The 19,814-nt window shown below is 41.6% G+C and overlaps 1 protein-coding gene across 1 annotated transcript in view; it reads left to right on the forward strand.

Annotated features, from left to right (window-relative positions):
- Nucleotides 1-1,801: 1,801 nt before the first annotated feature.
- LOC110489398 (gamma-aminobutyric acid type B receptor subunit 2) overlaps nucleotides 1,802-19,814 on the forward strand; it is a 378,500-nt gene continuing 360,487 nt past the window's right edge. Inside the window, exon 1 of the mRNA XM_090227680.1 lies at nucleotides 1,802-2,984. Within this exon, the coding sequence (XP_090083806.1) occupies nucleotides 2,673-2,984 (312 nt within the window). The 5' untranslated portion in view covers nucleotides 1,802-2,672. The remainder of the gene's footprint in view (nucleotides 2,985-19,814) is intronic.

The raw sequence follows: 19,814 nt of genomic DNA on the forward strand, positions 1-19,814 counted from the left end.
GTCAGTGGATTTGCCTTAAAGGGTTACCATACATGTCTGGGTAATGTGGATGTATAGATTTCAACAGAATGGAAATTATACGTAGCAGATTTCATCAGACTATGCATAATGAATAATTAACAGCTATAGGCTTTAGTTCAGTGGGCTAACACAAAGCTGGCCTAGTGCAGACCTGATTCAGTAGTAAACTATACACCTGCATCCATATTGCCTAGTTTACACAAGACCATGTCACATAGTCCACGCTATATAGTTTATTTCAGGTTAAATGACTTGCATTACACTCTATAATGTTCTGTTTACATGCTCATACATTTTTAGAAGGTGACCAAACAGGTGAAACGCATGGTATCTCTGCATGCACAGTTGGCCTAACTAAATGCATTATAATTGCCCGAGGTCAAGCTAGTCTAAGCTATGGTGCCTCATTGACAAAACAGCAACTATGGAAATGCTTTCAAGTGTTTTCCATGGCACGAAAAGAGCAGTTGCCCCTGGTATGGATTCACCTTGCTCGTTGATGCTGTTTAAGAAAAATCATAAAATGTACAGCAAACAATTTCAATAATTGCCTATTTTTCTGTTCGACTTCAGATGCCAATGGCGAAATGCAGTCGGTCACGTGTGGGTAGTTTGTGGTTAGAAAGGGATTGAGCGCCCTTGGCGAAGTACAGGTAGGTAATGGGCTAGACTGAATGTGAAAGGCTTTCACCGGAACATTACAAGCAGTCATGACTGTACAGCATACTTTTTTACGCCTTGGTCACACCAACAGTGTCTTTGCGCAAAATGGTACACAGCATCATCTGGATATGTGTGCAACAAACGTTCAAAATTCACCTTCTACTACCATTTCTGTCAAACTGTCTACGCATACAGATTGACGCATATGTTCGATAAATCCAACATTTGCACCACACCGAACGCACTGCAACTGCCTCTGCAACGCAATGCTGCAAGGCAAACGCAGCCTTTCGTTGGAAATGAATGTAATTCTGGTGTACCAAAATGCAATAATGCTGTCAGTGTGTTCGAGGCACAGAGAGCGCCGTGTCTAATGCTGTGTTCAGGACTTTGGAGAGCTGCATCTTGCTCATTTAGTCCTCAGAAACTAGACTCAAACGGCACCAAAATCCCTATTTGTCAGATTGTATAAAATTTAGAGTATGTACACCTAATTATATTGTTTCTATTATGCTTTCATTTCAATTGGCATACAATTTTAATACATTGCCCACCAAAGTCAAAGTGGACAATTACTCATGAGGGAAAGAGGTAAGAAACCGCTTGAAGATGCTAGGTGGCAGTGTTTATTTAACAAAGCGGGCGGTAATTTGCATTCGTTGGAGTCTCTGACACTTTGTTTTTGTGGCGTTCAACATTCACTTCTGCTACCATAACTTTATATATATATTTTTTAAATAATTTATTTTATGAACCTGGTGCTTCTGTAACGGAATCCTTAGATTGCTTATATTGTGCTTCAACAAATAAAATATCAACCATTTTGAAATGTAAGCTATATACTATGTTAATATAGCCTTCATAATATATTACTGTTTTACGACGTAGGCCTGCTCATAGAGCCATTGCTTGACACAGCAGGCTACATGCAACCCCTCTTGCATGTTTGAAATCCTTTCTGTCTTCTAAACATGAAAGCCCAATAAATCACCTTTGCCTGTTAGGCGACAAGAGCTTGCACCATCCATCCATCCCTCTGCGTTCCCCTTCCTCCCCTTTCTCTCTCTCTCTCTCTCTCTCTCCCCTCTTTTCCACATATATTTTGCTGCTCCCATTCGCTCGCGCTCTGAGCAGCAACTACATTAAATAAGTGCAGACTTTAACAGACACTCAGGCAGCCGCAGCATCGTCCGCAGCGAGCGCACACACACTGACACAAGTCGCGTGGGCTGTCTGGACGCCGACGCCATCTGTTCTCGCCCACGCTGGACACGCTGCAATCAAGACTGCTTTTAAGATTATCTATTTAGGAAATTTTAACCAGAATTACCATATTCTCTTCGCCCTGAATAGACTACATATTGTAGTGCGTTGGCACGGATGCTCTATTAGGCTACTCTGCTGTCTCTTGGCTGGGGAAAATACTCAGGAGGTACATTTGTATCCATAACATTTGTCACCGAGAGTGGCTGACTGGTCGTCCTCTGTCATCTTGAAGTTGTCTTATTGAGCATCCTACAGACTGTGAATTGTGATGTACTTGTGCCATGGTTACCCTAGTTCCACAAGGTGAGGAGAGGGATTGAGTTGGAGAGATTTTTAACGCGGAGGGAGTTGTGGATCACGGAGACCAGGAGGAGAGAGACAACCGTCAGCGCCAATAACACCTTCTGCATCAGAACCGTCTCGGTTTCTTCCATATATGGTACACCACTAAAACTGGACCATTGGATTAATTTTACAGAGTACCTGTCAACGAGAATATATTTGTTTTAAATTCACTGTAATAGACTTCAATCAGGTCGAAGTGTCTCACTGCGGTTGAACCCCCTACCAAGGCTAAGGTTGTGGTTTTACCGTTTGGACCATTTTAATAATAATATTTCCCTCTCGGGTGGATTGTTTGACCATCTCGGACGACCCCAAATGTGCGATGTCTGAGCAGTGAGAGCTCGGTGGGATCTGCTTTGGTCGTCCTGCACAGTAGCATGGCCCCGTCCCGACGGCACTGCGGATGGGAGATGACGCCTCTGTCGGTATGCCTGCTCCTGTCCATCTTGATGTTTCAGCCTGCGCTAGCCAAGGTCTGCAATGACTATACGAGGCACGGTCAGGACAACAGCTGGTTCTCGGGGGATAATGAAAAGTTGCCCATCATGGTGCTCATGCCGATGAACGAGTCGGCGCTGATGAGCAGCATTAGTCAGGGCATCGAGCCCGCAGTCCAACTGGCCATACAACATATAAAAGAATCACGGAATTACAAGTTTTCACTCATCACCAAAATCTACGACACCGAGGTAAACTCATTCACCCACTCTGCACCATGGCCTTTGTATCCTATATCATATATGTGCGTTTGCTTTGGGTTTCTGGGGCATAAACGTTTCAGGACGCTTTCGTTGTTCGTGTGTGTATGTGTGTGTCAGGGAGGGGGGAGGGAGGGAGGGGGGGGTGTAGCCTACACTGCCCTGGAGGTAGCGCTCATACAGCGCGCGCCCATGTGGAAAGCGTAATTCTGTAATCATGTGCGCAGTTTTTGAAAATGTGTTTTAATTTTCGTAATTCCTGGAGATTTTCCGCTGTTGGATTAACACAAAAACATACAGTATTGGATGTTGTTATTCATTTTTGTTGTCATTCAATTTTGATAATTTATTTTTGTCATAACTTCATAAACAATGGCCATTTCAGATTAATTTGCGGTGGGTTGGAATAGGTGCCGCGCACGTGCAACAAACTCGTGATCAAATTACAATTAATCCTCCCTATTTTACGCCTTCACACTGCCGTAAGCTTTTCCTGCGCTGAAGACATGTCATTATGGCTGTGATGCAGAACGTAATTGTTGTCACAATTAGGCACAGGAACCTTTAAATATTGATTTATAGCTGTTGGTTGCAGTTGAATAATTGAACAAGATACCCTAAAATAGCTATTGCATTATGTAAAGCAATGCATTACTCAGTCCCCATCGTTATTTCAGTCACGATTCCCATTGTATTTCGTAACAGATTAAAGGTTCGTTTTCCTTGAACCTGAAGATGGCAGTAATTTGATGTGCGATCTCTTGTTGGCATATACATTTAAGGATATCAGCATCTGTGTGGTCAAGAATGGGAATTATGTGCATTGCATCCCTTCGAATGTTTCCACACGCTAACGTTTAAGCATCTGTGGAACAAATCCCATTCAAGTCATGGAACGGATATGAGTTTTTTTCGCGCAACATGTCCAAATCATCCGAAAGTATTTACAATTGACTGTGAAGCGCGACAAATGCAAATGCCGGCCCCATTACTTGAATAACATTTGTGCCACAAATGCTAAAACGTTAGCATGTGGAAGCAGTGCCCGGGAAACTAAACGAAACGCATGGATTGCCGTCATACCCTGTTCATCATAGAGTAATGATAAGGGTAAGGAACCCAATATGTTTTTTTTGTAATTTAAGTGAACTATCCCTTTAAGATCAGTTTACCAATCAATATGAGTAGTGTGAAGGTTTTTAATTATGCAGTTATGACCACCCCTTTGATGATTAGTCATTGGTCAGTCTCAGTAGCGTATATTATTACATTGTAAGGAGGATTCCACCTATATTGCATGGAAATCACATCGAATGGTTAGAATAGAATAGATCGTTTTCTTAACCATCAACCATTTGAGTGTGCGGACATTACCGCTGGCCAATTGGCTTCAGTGATTGTGCCCCATCGTGGTGCTTGGCCATGGCATAGCAGCAATTGAGGAGGTGAGAGAGGTGATATCCAGGCTATTATATAAACATTACGTTACCATGTCAACGTGGAAGCAGGTTGAAAGTTAAGGGGCCCAAAACTGCAGCGCTCACTCTAGCTAATTTAATTGACGTGATTAATGGTCTCCGGTATGTTAATCGAGGAAACACGTTTGCTAAACGATCGATGTGAATGATGCTGTTAGAATTACCCAGATGTTAATGTAGACGTTGAAGAAGGTTCATTAACTGTTTCAAAATATTTGTGAGTCTGTATTCTACTGCAGCCAGCATTTGGGCATGTATTGCAATATTTATTTACATATAAAGGTACTTATAAGACCTATGTCAATGATTAACACTAATCAGGTTGAAGTGTGTGGAAGAATGCTGTCACAGAACACAAAAATTAATGTTAGTCCCAAATGACACCCTATTCCCTATTGTTAGTCCCAAATGACACCCTATTCCCTAGTGTAGTGCACTACTTTTAGTCCCAAATGACACCCTATTCCCTAGTGTAGTGCACTACTTTTGACCAGGGCCCATAGGATGCATCTTAAACATGATGAGGCCATGACAGAGACAGAACTGGTGTGAGATCATTGCATGGTTTCTCATGTCTTATTCTTGTTCTGGATATTTCTATAATTTATCCATTTGCATTGAGCTTTTACCGTTAATTCCCAAATGTTTCAAACAGTCCTGAGGTTTTAAAATGTTCAACTCATTGCAGTGGTTCAACAAGTGTAGTTCTTCATGTGACCACTGACCATGTTTGAGATATTTCTTTAGTCTAGGGGGGATTCATATGTGAAAAGGCACAGGTGTTTCCGTGCTGCTGTGAAACAAGTTGAAACAACAGTATAATCTGTTTGACTGTAGCAAGACAGTGATAAGTGGTCAGGAATGGCATATAGCATGCAACTCCTGGAATCCACTCTGACCATGAGATTAAATATACTGCCGCCATATTTCCCCTGGGTGAAAGATGAGCTGTAAACTAGAGGCCAGTGGGTCAACTGGACATCTGTGGATGGATGGATGGATGAGTGTACTCCTATAATGGGCAAAGTGCCCATTGAGTTCCAATGATAAAGTTTTTGTGTTCAGAATATTCTAGTCAAGAATATATAATATACTGTACCTTTTCATATATTGTTCAGGAAACATGTCTAAGTAAGCATTAGTGTCACGGAGGAGTGATTAACTGGCTAATGGCTAACTGTATTTCCTTCGAGGGAAAAACTGTAAAAATCTCCAATAAAACCCAAAGGAAACATGTTTATTGGTGTTCTTAAGAGCTCTCGGCATGAAGGTTCCTGCCAAGGACAGCCATTTACAAGCAGTTGGAAGCCTTTTCCATAAATCCTGCCACCGCATTATACTCAACAGGGGGAAAGAGATTACACCCATGGTCTACATAGTAATTATATATATTTTTGAATGAAAAAAATAGAAAATAGAAAAACAATTGAGCATCCTTTGAGTAATACCTGAGCTGTGTCATTGATGTTATTACTGTCAATTCTATTCATCATGGATGGACACCTGTTAGGACAGAGGACATAGTATTTGAATGTGTTTCTTCCAAGAACATGACTCTGCTGGCCTTGAGCGCTTTGAGACGCTAGCTTCAGGCATGATTCCGGTTTGGTTTGACTCACCACTTTGTTGAGTGGCGAGGGGAAGGGTGTGGGGAAGGGTGTGTTATGGAATACCATATATTACGGGGTACGTAATTATGTCATATTTTCTCTCCCTCTTTCTCTCTCTCTTACACAATGACAATTGCATGCATGTGCATCCATAACTCTCTCTCTCTATCTGTCGCGCTGTCTCGCTCTATCTGTCACTCTGTCTCTCTCTTTATCTGTCGCTCTGTCTCTCTCTCTATCTGTCGCTCTGTCTCTCTCTCTATCTGTCGCTCTGTCTCTCTATCTTGCGCTCTGTCTCTCTCTATCTGGCGCTCTGTCTCACTCTCTCTCTATCTGTCGCTCTGTCTCTCTCTATCTGTCGCTCTGTCTCTCTCTCTATCTGTCGCTCTGTCTCTCTCTCTATCTGTCGCTCTGTCTCTCTCTGTCGCTCTGTCTCTCTCTCTCTCTCTCTCTCCCTCTCTCAATTTCATTTAAATTCAAGGGGCTTTATTGGCATGGGAAACGTTACAGTTTTTCTCAGTCACTTTGGTGCATTTTTCACATCATCCCTAACATGTGCAAAATAATAAGTGCATTTCTTAGAACAAATTGTACAAACTGCAATATACAATAGATATGTTTCTAAAGCTAGTCAGTCACTAAAAATCCTTAGTACATCTCTCAAAAGTAAATATTCATGCCAATGATCATGTCAGTGTCATCAGAATGATAAGTCATCGAGTCATTGTTCACGAACAAGGTCGTCAAAATATTTAGGCATGTTGTCAATGTAACTGTTTACTTCGACAGTATTACCTGATGTAAACTTAGGCTACAGTTTGGATGACAGTTACTGTATTGAAAATGCACAAGGCTGCACTTCTATGGCATATATCAATTTCAACAGTACTATTTACATATTACTGTATGTGGGTTATTGATTGAAAGAGACTGGACAACCCAAGGGGCACAAAGGAAAAAAAACGAAATTAGAAAGAATCACAGGAAACCACCCCTAAGGCACCTGTCTGTCGGCCCACATATTCTCATCCACATCACACCGGATATTTTCCCTTCCAATGCAACGTGGAAAGAATCTTTTGGAATGCCTTCTCCATCCTCTGCAGGCGTCTACTGTGATGTCCTCACATGCTGCATCCACTGCAGTCAGCAGGGTCATCTGTGTGTGTGGCTGACGATCGTACACCTTCCACCTCCATGCTGAAAATAATTCCTCAATTGGGTTAAGGAATGGTGAATAAGGTGGGAGGAATTCTATGAGCATCCTCGGGTGGGTCACAAACCATTGCCTTATGATGTTTGGATCGATGGAAACTCAGATTATCACAAATGACCACATACTTTGGGAAATCCTCTCTAAACAGACCCCTCTCATCATCAGGGATGAGAGCCCTGTAGAGAGTCTCTAAAAAGTTGAGTAGATGCTGGGTGTTGTATGGCCCTATAAGGGGGATATGGGTTAGGACACCATGCTCCGAAATAGCCGCACACATGGTGATATTTCCTCCCCGTTGGCCTGGCAAATCCACAGTAGCTCTGTGACCGATGATATTCCGACCCCACCTTCTGCATTTGGTCAGGTTGAAGCCAGCCTCATCCACGTATACAAAGTTGTGAGAGGGTTCACTTGATTCCAACTCCATTATACGCTATATCCCAGAACACACAGTTGAATTTGTTTTGGTGAGGAAGAGTGACATAAAATGTACATATATTGCATGTTCCTTCCACAGCAATGGAAATGTGTGCAGTTTATGCTTACTGTACTATGTATCACTATAAAATGTTGCTGTAAAGTAGTTACATAGATATATGTTTTACCTGTACATACTGGTACCGTAGCTCCTTAACTCTGTTCTCATTCCTTTGGAATGGTACACGGTACAGCTGTTTCATACTCATCTGGTTTCTATGCAGCACCCTGTCGATGGTTGAGATGCTAACCGTATGGATGTTTTCAAAGACATCGTTGTCTTCTATAATGGTCCTTTGTATTTCCCTGAGTCTCATGGCATTGTTTGCTCGCACCATGGTGCAAATAGCCTCCTCCTGTTGAGGTGTGAAAAGGCGTCCTCTGCCACCGGTTTGAGGTAATCTTGCAGTCCTATGTGGGGAAAAATGCAGTGATGCATCGCACACTTTCACATAGACAAAAACTATGCGAACACACATTTTACTGTAAAACATACAGGTGGGTGCATGTAAGGTGCAGTATGTATCTGTATAGAGTATATTTCTGTATGCTGTGAAATACAAGTGGACTACTGTAATATGAAGCATTGTAGGAAGTATACAGTATACTGCTTATATACAGTAACAGTGCACTGTACATTGGTGGACATACCTGTTCTCTCTTCGAAACGTTTGAACTATTGAGGACACGGTTGAGCTCCCAATATTCGGCTGCACCCTTCGACCCGCCTCAGCCATTGTAAGGCCATGATTAACAACATGGTCTACAATAGTGGCCCTTATGTCATCAGATATGCGCCTATGTCCTCTGCTGCCTCTTCCTCTGTTTTGCCTTCCACCACGCATCCTTGCTCCTCTTCTTCCTCCTCTTGGCTGTTGAACCTGTTAGTTTCCTGGTCCATCCATTATTGGAAAATTGCAACTCTGTGTTGTGGTCTGTCTATATATGCTTGCCAGTTGATTCTTCATGAGATGCACCTTAGACAACTGGTTGATTGTTGGTTGAACTAACACTTTACATTCCTTCATGACTGAGGGTCAATTTCACCTGCATGATTCAACAATTCACGTTTTTGTAAAAAAGGTCTAATAGAAATGTGTAAAACTATGCTTGACAGTTTATGACAAATAGTTCAACAATTTTGCATGTAATGGCTTATGCAAGGAACTAATGCCTAGATGTTTTGAGGGGTAAGACTATTCAACAGAGAACCATCTACTATATTTTGATCAACATGACATGAGCAATAGATAATGTGGAAAAAAGCTGACACTTGTACATTATCAATTGCAATTTGTTCAAAGGAATAAGAAATTGCTTTAATGATGTGCACAAGTGACTAGATGATTTGGAATTTGTACAAGTAGTATCAAGAATTGCACTTTTGATCTAAGAAATGCACCAAAGCGACTGAGAAAAACTGTAACATTGAAAAAGCAAGTGAGGTAGATGATATACAAAAGTAAAATAAAAAATAAAAATGAACAGTTAACATTACACTCACAGAAGTTCCAAAAGAATAAAGACATTACAAATGTCGTATTATGTATATATACAGTGTTGTAATGATGTACACATGGTTAAGGTATAAAAGGGAAAATAAATAAACATAGATATGGGTTGTATTTACAATGGTGTTTGTTCTTCACTTCACGCTTTTGTTGTGGCAACAGGTCACACATCTTGCTGCTGTGATGGCACACTGTGGGATTTCACCCAGTAGGTATGAGAGTTTATCAAAATCGGCTTTGTTTTCAAATTCTTTGTGGATCTTTGTAATCTGAGGGAAATATGTGTCTCTGATATGGTCATACATTGGGCAGGAGGTTAGGAAGTGCAGTTCAGTTTCCACCTCATTTTGTGGGCAGTGAGCACATAGCCCATCTTCTCTTGAGAGGCAGGTCTACCTGCGGCGGCCTCTCTCAAAACTATGCTCACTGAGTCTGTACATAGTCAAAGCTTTCCGTAAGTTTGGGTCAGTCACAGTGGTCAGCTATTCTGCCACGGTGTACTCTCTGTTTAGGGCCAAATAGCATTCTAGTTTGCTCTGTTATTTTGTTAATTCTTTCCAATGTGTCAAGTAATTATCTTTTTGTTTTCTCATGATTTGTTTGGGTCTAATTTTGTTGCTATCCTGGGGCTCTGTGGGCTGTGTTTGTGTTTGTGAACAGAGCCCCAGGACCAGCTTGCTTAGGGGACTCTTCTCCAGGTTTATCTCTCTGTAGGTGATGGCTTTGTTATGGAAGTTTTGGGAATCACTTCCTTTTAGTTGGTTGTAGAATTTAACATCTCTTTTCTGGATTTTGATAATTAGCGGGTATCGGCCTAATTCTGCTCTGCATGCATTATTTGGTGTTCTACGTTGCACAAGGAGGATATTTTTGCAGAATTCTGCATGCAGAGTCTCATTTTGGTGTTTGTCCCATTTTGTGAATTCTTGGTTGGTGAGAGGACCCCAGACCCCACAACCATAAAGGGCAATGGGTTCCATAACTGATTCTAGTATTTTTAGCCAGATCCTAATTGATATGTTGAATTTTATGTTCCTTTTGATGGCATAGAAGGCCCTTCTTGCCTTGTCTCTCAGCTTTGTGCAAGTTACCTGTGGCGCTGATGTTTAGGCCAAGGTATGTATAGTTTTTTGTGTGCTCTAGGGCAATAGTGTCTAGATGGAATTTGTATTCGTGGTCCTGGCGACTGGACCTTTTTTGGAACACCATTATTTTGTTCTGGCTCCCAGATGGCACCCTCTTTAGTGCACTACTTTGGACTAGGGCCCACTAGGGCCCATATGCACTATATAGAGAATAGGGTGCCATTTGGAACAGAGATGTACTGTGGTCCAGACAGAGGTAGAGTTAGACACCATGGTTATGCTGCTAGTTCATTGTCACAGGGAATATAATTAGACCCTTGGGTAAAAAGCAGAGCAGGGAAACTCACTATAGGGACAGAGGCAGGTACAGCTGCTTATCTGCCGATGGAGTGTTTGCTGTTGTCACCATGGATAACTGAGTATCCATGTACATACGTAAATCTAGATGTATTCACCATAACGTAAGCATGACTGACATGAGCATGACTCACAGTCTATGTACATGCATAGATACAAATGTAAAGCTACTGAGTGGAACATACCACTGGAAAAAGGAACATTGAGTGTCTATTAGGATTTTCTGTTGCTTTTCCAATGAGGGAATGCACAGGAGGTCTACATAGAAAAAACAGCACTGTAGATGCCATTGTAAATACATGTTAGCCAGGATGCCTCTTAGGGAAGCCACACAACATTGTTTTCTCCTGCAGTGTGAATGATCGGTATTGATGTGAAATCTATACCTTCTGGATTGGAAATGGGGGTGAATATGTGGTGACTTGCCGGGGGGGGTTGTATAACTCAGGGTTAGAGGCTAACGTCAGGAGAGGATGAAACAGGAGTGAGACGTCAGATAGAGGAGACGCACGGAATCTAAATCCCTTCATTAGCCCCCCTCAGGAGGAACCAGGGGAGATGTGGAATGCATCCCAAATGGCACCCTATTCACTACATAGGGTCACTACTTTAACCCAGGTTTCTGCTCATAGGTAGTGCACTGTGTAGGGAATAGGGTCCTATTTGGGATTTAATCTTGAATGCCTGCGCAACAAGCTAGCTGTTGTGTGTAGTTGCTCTTGAAAAGCTTGACGTAAGTATAAGTAATCCTATATGTTCCGAATTGTAAGGCCTCATAGTCTGGGATAAAAAGCCACGGAAATAATCAAACTAGTGTATCAATGTACTAGAAGCACATTTTACCTGTGCTATTGTGCCTCTAGTATTTCTAGAATAGAGAAAATTAAAGAGATGCAGTTTTTTAAAGACTGGATACATTTTTACCACAAAGACACTTAGCTAGATTTGATCCTGCTCGTGTAAACCCGATATTCATGTAATTATTTTAGTAAGAGGACATTGCAGTCACGTGATACCATTGGCCTCATGAGGCCATTAAACCATAACGCCTGGCCTATGTTTCAAATAATGCACAGTACATATATTATTATATTATATTATTATATTATATTATATTATTATATATATATTATATATATATATATATAATTAGACTGGCCCTGTGCTTCTGAGAGGAACAAATGCTGCAGCATGTCACATTTGTACACACTTTGCAGGAGCCCCCATGGTGCTACAGTATGTGTCCTTGATAGTTTCGACACATATATGCTTGGGGGTCTCTTTTCCCCTGAGAATATGAGGCATTTTGTCACGATAAGTTGTTTTTTCAATTTCAAGGATAGGCCTATTGGGTTTCAAGTCAAGTCAAATCAAATCAAACTGTATTTATATTACACATTTCTTACAGATTATGCATTTCAAAGTAAAATAAGAAAAGGTCAGACAAAACCAACACGTTTTCTAAATTAGGAGACAAATAGTAAAACAGTAAAACAACAATAAAACAACAGTGGACATGAGAGACTAATGCATTAAATAAAATGTAATAAATGTATATAATGGGATAAAATAGATAGTAAAAGCTTAAGATTTTTCTCCGTGTATAGGACTGGCCCCTAAAACCTCTCTGAGGTATTTAGGAATCTAGGGAAATGTCTCTGTCCCATTTTTCCCAACAGTCACACTTTCACATTTAGCTGAAATCAGCCTAAGAATTCTTAGTCTGACAAATTTTCCATGGTTCCAGAGTAGGAGTGATCTAGGATCAGGTCTTCCCTGGCCATGTAATCACGTTCATTAGGACCTAAAAAAAGCTAATCTGACTCTGGATCGGCACTCTGGATTCCCACTATTATATAGAATGGTGCAGTACTTGATTAATATTTATTATTAGTGTATTAGTATTATATTACCAGTCTTTGTGTTGGGAAAACAATCCACATCAACCAATGGTCAATTAACAGGCTACACACAAAACACCATAATAGACATTGCATTGGCTAATACACTGCTATTTCCCCTGGTGGTTTTCCAAACGATGAGCAGTTCAAATGTTTGTCAGTAGTGTGTTTGTGTTTATGAAAGTGCAGCTTGTAATTACTGACCTTTTACTGAGGTTATGTCCCAAATGGTATCCTAATACATATATAGTGCACTACTTTTAACCAGGGCCCATAGACTCTGGTCAAAAGTAGTGCACTATAAAAGAAACAGGATGCCATTTTGGACACGGCCTGTGTCATCATGACAATGGCCTGGAGTCTCCAGCCAGTCCTAGTCACCATGTCAATTGATGCTTCCCTTCTCTTACTTACATAGCAGACCTGGGTTCAATACTATTTGAAATCTTTGGAGGTTCCTTGAGAGTTTGCTTTAGCCTGCCTACAGTGCCTGATTGTCAGGGTTTGCACATTTCCAACTAATTTAATAGCTCCATTGCACCAGGCAACCTCAAGCAAGCACAGTATTTGAAGTGTTTTAAATTATATTAGTGTTTGAACCAAGGTCTGGTGTGTACCCAGGCTCCAATGCTCCAATGATTCCTACCTAATGAATAGAGGAGGCAGAGGAAGTTATTATACATGGAGCTGGTGCCACTGACACCCCCTCTGGCAGGGCCTGTCGTCAGGGACAAGTGTGTGTGTGTGTTCCAGCCAGGCAGTTAGACTGTGGCTGTTGTTCAGTAAGTCCCTCGAATACAGCCACTAGCCTCCCTAGGAACACAGGGTCCTAGGGTAGCTTTGTACATACACAACTGACCTTTCCTCTCAATACTGACCCTCAGGGGCCTCCTTAGTGCCCTAAAGACAAAGCAGTCATCCTCCTGGCCCATCCCCTTCTCCAGTTCTTTGCTACATTTCATCCCTACTGCTGCACAGGGCCTCGCCAGGCTAACCAGCAGTACAGTGTTTAGTAGACCTACACCAGGCCTTTTCATCCAATACAGCATTCTTTACGACTTAGGGTTGTAAAATTCTGGTAACTTTTCCAAAATTCCCAGGTTTTCCAGAATCCTGATTGGAATTTTGGGAAGGTTACTGGAATTTTTCAACCCTAGTCCTGCTACAGTGCAGTACACTACAACAAGGGATGTGTGAGGTCCAGTACACTACAACAAGGGATGTGTGAGGTCCAGTACACTACAACAAGGGATGTGTGAGGTCCAGTACACTACAACAAGGGATGTGTGAGGTCCAGTACACTACAACAAGGGATGTGTGAGGTCCAGTACACTACACCAAAGGATGTGTGAGGTCCAGTACACTACAACAAGGGATGTGTGAGGTCCAGTACACTACAACAAGGGATGTGTGAGGTCCAGTACACTACAACAAGGGATGTGTGAGGTCCAGTACACTACAACAAGGGATGTGTGAGGTCCAGTACACTACACCAAAGGATGTGTGAGGTCCAGTACACTACAACAAGGGATGTGTGAGGTCCAGTACACTACAACAAAGGATGTGTGAGGTCCAGTACTCCACAGCAAGTGATGTGTGAGGTCCAGTACACTACACCAAAGGATGTGTGAGGTCCAGTACACTACAACAAGGGATGTGTGAGGTCCAGTACACTACAACAAAGGATGTGTGAGGTCCAGTACACTACAACAAGGGATGTGTGAGGTCCAGTACACTACAACAAAGGATGTGTGAGGTCCAGTACTCCACAGCAAGTGATGTGTGTGTGACTACAGCATATATAATTACCCTAGCAATTCCTCCATATGGCACATTGTATCTGTTTTGTGAAGTTTTTTGTTGTCGTTGTTTTTGTTCGGGAGTAATTGAGAAAATTGGATTGTTAACAGTTAGCTAACGAGAGAGAGACTGTTTCCTGCTGTTATCAGTGTCTCTTGCCCCGGGCTGGGATGCCTTTTGTGCAGATACATTTAAGGGCTAATCGTGTGGACTGGAGGACAGGCTGAATTTGACTTCAAACATTTTGTTTGCATCCCAACGTGCACTCTATCCCCTATATAGTGCACTACTTCACTTGTGACCAAGTCACTGGGCAAAAGTAGTGCACTATATAGGGAATATATAGGGAAAAGGGGGCCATTTGGGTACAGTTTTTTCTTTTTTTAAGTCAAAATGCTCTGTTGTTGCTCAGGAGGCTTTTTGAGCTTAACCGGAAGGTCAGCAGGCAAATGGCTGTTAAACAGGGGTGTAGTGGAGCGTATACGCCATATCAATTAATAAGGCTGATGGAACAGATCTGAATGTTTAGCTCAAAAATGTGATAAACTATTATTTCTTCACATTTAAGCGCAGCAATATGCACACAGTGGTAGGCCTATGTGTGAATGTTCCAAAATACAATTTGCGGCAAAACATAATTCTAAAATGCGCACCACACATGAGAGCAGATTCATGGACAGAGATGAAAATACCTGTTAGAAATTTAGAAAGAGGGGAGCTCTAAAGACGCAACAACTAGCATGGGTTGCTAATATGACTAGGATTATCAAAAACTATCATGGGTTTCTAATATGACTAGGATTATCAAAAACTATCATGGGTTTCTAATATGACTAGGATTATCAACAACTAGCATGGGTTTCTAATATGACTAGGATTATCAACAACTAGCATGGGTTGCTAATATGACTAGGATTATCAACAACTATCATGGGTTTCTAATATGACTAGGATTATCAACAACTAGCATAGGTTGCTAATATGACTAGGATTATCAACCACTATCATGGGTTTCTAATATGACTAGGATTATCAACAACTAGCATGGGTTGCTAATATGACTAGGATTATCAACAACTAGCATGGGTTGCTAATATGACTAGGATTATCAACAACTATCATGGGTTTCTAATATGACTAGGATTATCAACAACTAGCATGGGTTTCTAATATGACTAGGATTATCAACAACTATCATGGGTTTCTAATATGACTAGGATTATCAACAACTAGCATGGGTTTCTCATATGACTAGGACGTTCAACAACTAGCATGGATGGCTAATATGACTAGGACCATGTCTTTGGCTGCTAGACAATGACAATGAAAGAAAGTTGATTTGAAAAACAGTAGAACAGGAGAGCACATATGAGGAAGTCTTTATAAAATAATTGCCTCCACGTTTCTATGGTGGAATTTTGACTACAGACTACTTTAAAGCAAGGTAAGACATGGCTCATGATATAAGGTAAAATGTCACTGTTTCATATAATTTTTCACACAGTGCGCCTTTCCTTTGCTGGTCAGTATACCCACTTCTCCAGGCTCCACTACACCACTGCTGTTAAAGAATGGAGAAAAAAAAAATCAGGAAGTTGGGATATGATTGATCATATTGGCGGCCATTCACACTCATGTCAGTGTTGAATGCAGAGATGATCATGACACAGAAGAACCCCCTATAGATATCAGTGACTATCAGCTATTCTCACTTGGTGTTTCCTGCTGAAATCAAACACAATGGTATGAAGAGAGGTCACAAACCATTCCGTCATATTGTCCCTGTGGCCATGCATTTATATTCTGTGTGAATGTCACATAGGTTTTTTGACAAACACCACTATCATGACACAAGGCGAGACCCAGATGCAGCCACAGGAGGCAGATGGTTGGAGTCTTACAATGTTTATTAATACAAAAGGAGTAGGCAAGAGGCAAGAGAATAGGTGTGGACAGGCAAAAGGTCAAAATCAGATCAGAGTCCAGGAGGCAGAATGGTCAGGCAGGCGGGTCCAGAACAGGCAAGGGTCAAAACCGGGAGGACTAGAAAAAAAGAGAATAACCAAGGCAGGAGTACGGGGAAAATGCTGGTTGACTTGGAACATACGAACTGGCACAGAGAGACAGGAAACACAGGGATAAATACACTGGCCCAGCGAGACAGGAAACACAGGGATAAATACACTGGCACAGAGAGACCGGAAACTCAGGGATAAATACACTGGCACAGAGAGACAGGAAACACAGGGATAAATACACTGGCCCAGCGAGACAGGAAACACAGGGATAAATACACTGGCACAGAGAGACCGGAAACACAGGGATAAATACACTGGGGAAAACAAGCAACACCTGGAGGGGGTGGAGACAATAACGAGGACAGGTGAAACTGATCAGGGTGTGACAACATAGTGCACTAAATGGGAAATAGGGTGCCACTTTGGATGCAGATATATACTGTAGATCACGCAGAAAAACCTGACAGAGGAAGATCTTGTATTGAGTGTTAATTCTCCAGTGGTGACATTATAGTGATCTGATAATCCTTATCTGAACATTTAAAAGGCTTATATCTCCTGCAGCTGAGAGGAAATAGCCTGTCTTTAAAGCAGAATGGCATCTCTGAGTATCAAGCGAACACTCCAAATGCTATAAATGTGTTTATCACACACAATGTAGGATTTTAATGACACAAAACATTTATGGTGGTATAATGTTTGGAACAGACTGGTTGTTTGTATTGTATTTTTGGTATGGGTACGGTGCTGGTGCCATCTGTTGGCGAGCCTCTTCTGAAGCCATTCTCTGCATCCCAAATGGGCGCACATAGGGCTTTGTTCTAAAGTAGAATCTTTAAAAAAAAAGTGCTTTCTAGAACTTAAAAGGGTTCTTTGGCTGTCCCTGTAGGAGAACCCCTGGAAAAACATTTTTGGTACCAGGTAGAACCTGTTTGGTTCCAGGTAGAACCCTTTTGAGTTACATGTAGAACCCTTTCTACAGAGGGTTCTACATGGAACCCAAAATAGTTCTATCTGGAACCAAAAAGCGATCAATAGAAGCTTTTGATACACACAAGCAAAAGCCAGACCCAGGCCGACAACAGCAAGGCATCCTTTTTACCCTCAGCATTTTGGAGAGTGGTGCATACAGAGTCCTTTTGGAACCCTTTTTTAAAGTGTAGTGCTCTTTGTAGGGAATCTATTACCATTTGGGACTAAGCCATTGTGTGTCTGTCTCCTAGATTAGCCTACAAATGAGATGCACAGTCATTCTGAAAGGTGCCGGAGCCGGACCGAGCAGCTGGCTGTTATTAACGTTAAACAAACATTTGCTCTGAGAGAGGGGGGGGAGGGGGTAGGACTCTGTATGCAACACTCTCCAAAATGCTGAGGGTAAAATGGATGCCTCGCTGTTGTCGGCCTGGGTCTGGCTTTTGCTTGTGTGTATCAAAGCTTCTATTGATCGCTGCTCCATTTACAGTGCCTTGCGAAAGTATTCGGCCCCCTTGAACTTTGCGACCTTTTGCCACATTTCAGGCTTCAAACATAAAGATATAAAACTGTATTTTTTTGTGATGAATCAACAACAAGTGGGACACAATCATGAAGTGGAACGACATTTATTGGATATTTCAAACTTTTTTAACAAATCAAAAACTGAAAAATTGGGCGTGCAAAATTATTCAGCCCCCTTAAATTAATACTTTGTAGCGCCACCTTTTGCTGCGATTACAGTTGTAAGTCGCTTGGGGTATGTCTCTAGAGACTGAAATTTTTTCCCATTCCTCCTTGCAAAACAGCTCGAGCTCAGTGAGGTTGGATGGAGAGCATTTGTGAACAGCAGTTTTCAGTTCTTTCCACATATTCTCGATTGGATTCAGGTCTGGACTTTGACTTGGCCATTCTAACACCTGGATATGTTTATTTTTGAACCATTCCATTGTAGATTTTGCTTTATGTTTTGAATCATTGTCTTGTTGGAAGACAAATCTCCGTCCCAGTCTCAGGTCTTTTGCAGACTCCATCAGGTTTTCTTCCAGAATGGTCCTGTATTTGGCTCCATCCATCTTCCCATCAATTTTAACCATCTTCCCTGTCCCTGCTGAAGAAAAGCAGGCCCAAACCATGATGCTGCCACCACCATGTTTGACAGTGGGCATGGTGTGTTCAGGGTGATGAGCTCTGTTGCTTTTACGCCAAACATAACGTTTTGCATTGTTGCCAAAAAGTTCAATTTTGGTTTCATCTGACCAGAACACCTTCTTCCACATGTTTGGTGTGTCTCCCAGGTGGCTTGTGGCAAACTTTAAACGACACTTTTTATGGATATCTTTAAGAAATGGCTTTCTTCTTGCCACTCTTCCATAAAGGCCAGATTTGTGCAATATACGACTGATTGTTGTCCTATGGACAGAGTCTCCCACCTCAGCTGTAGATCTCTGCAGTTCATCCAGAGTGATCATGGGCCTCTTGGCTGCATCTCTGATCAGTCTTCTCCTTGTATGAGCTGAAAGTTTAGAGGGACGGCCAGGTCTTGGTAGATTTGCAGTGGTCTGATACTCCTTCCATTTCAATATTATCGCTTGCACAGTGCTCCTTGGGATGTTTAAAGCTTGGGATATCTTTTTGTATCCAACTCCGGCTTTAAACTTCTTCACAACAGTATCTCGGACCTGCCTGGTGTGTTCCTTGTTCTTCATGATGCTCTCTGCGCTTTTAACGGACCTCTGAGACTATCACAGTGCAGGTGCATTTATACGGAGACTTGATTACACACAGGTGGATTGTATTTATCATCATTAGTCATTTAGGTCAACATTGGATCATTCAGAGATCCTCACTGAACTTCTGGAGAGAGTTTGCTGCACTGAAAGTAAAGGGGCTGAATAATTTTGCACGCCCAATTTTTCAGTTTTTGATTTGTTAAAAAAGTTTGAAATATCCAATAAATGTCGTTCTACTTCATGATTGTGTCCCACTTGTTGTTGATTCTTCACAAAAAAATACAGTTTTATATCTTTATGTTTGAAGCCTGAAATGTGGCAAAATGTCGCAAAGTTCAAGGGGGCCGAATACTTTCGCAAGGCACTGTACACAGTCAATTAACACATTACATGTTTACTCTGGTAAGCTGGTTTCAATGTAGAGGGACCACACAAATCTCTTTATCTCAGTTGTAGGCACGAATGAAAAAAAAAAGATACAACAGATTTCATCAATAGTACATACAGTAGGTAGCTTGCATAAGGGTTGATGCTCATAGGATCACAACTTAGTCTACCTACTACCTCTTATTGTGTATTGAACTTCCTTCCAGGCGGATCACTGAAGATCTAGGGTGAAGTTGCCCCTAGATGCTGATCTTAGGTCAGTTTAGCAGTTCCCCA

This window comes from Oncorhynchus mykiss, chromosome 30, assembly GCF_057628025.1.
Source record: "Oncorhynchus mykiss isolate SJ-2025 chromosome 30, ASM5762802v1, whole genome shotgun sequence".
In the NCBI taxonomy this organism is placed as follows: Eukaryota; Metazoa; Chordata; class Actinopteri; order Salmoniformes; family Salmonidae; genus Oncorhynchus; species Oncorhynchus mykiss.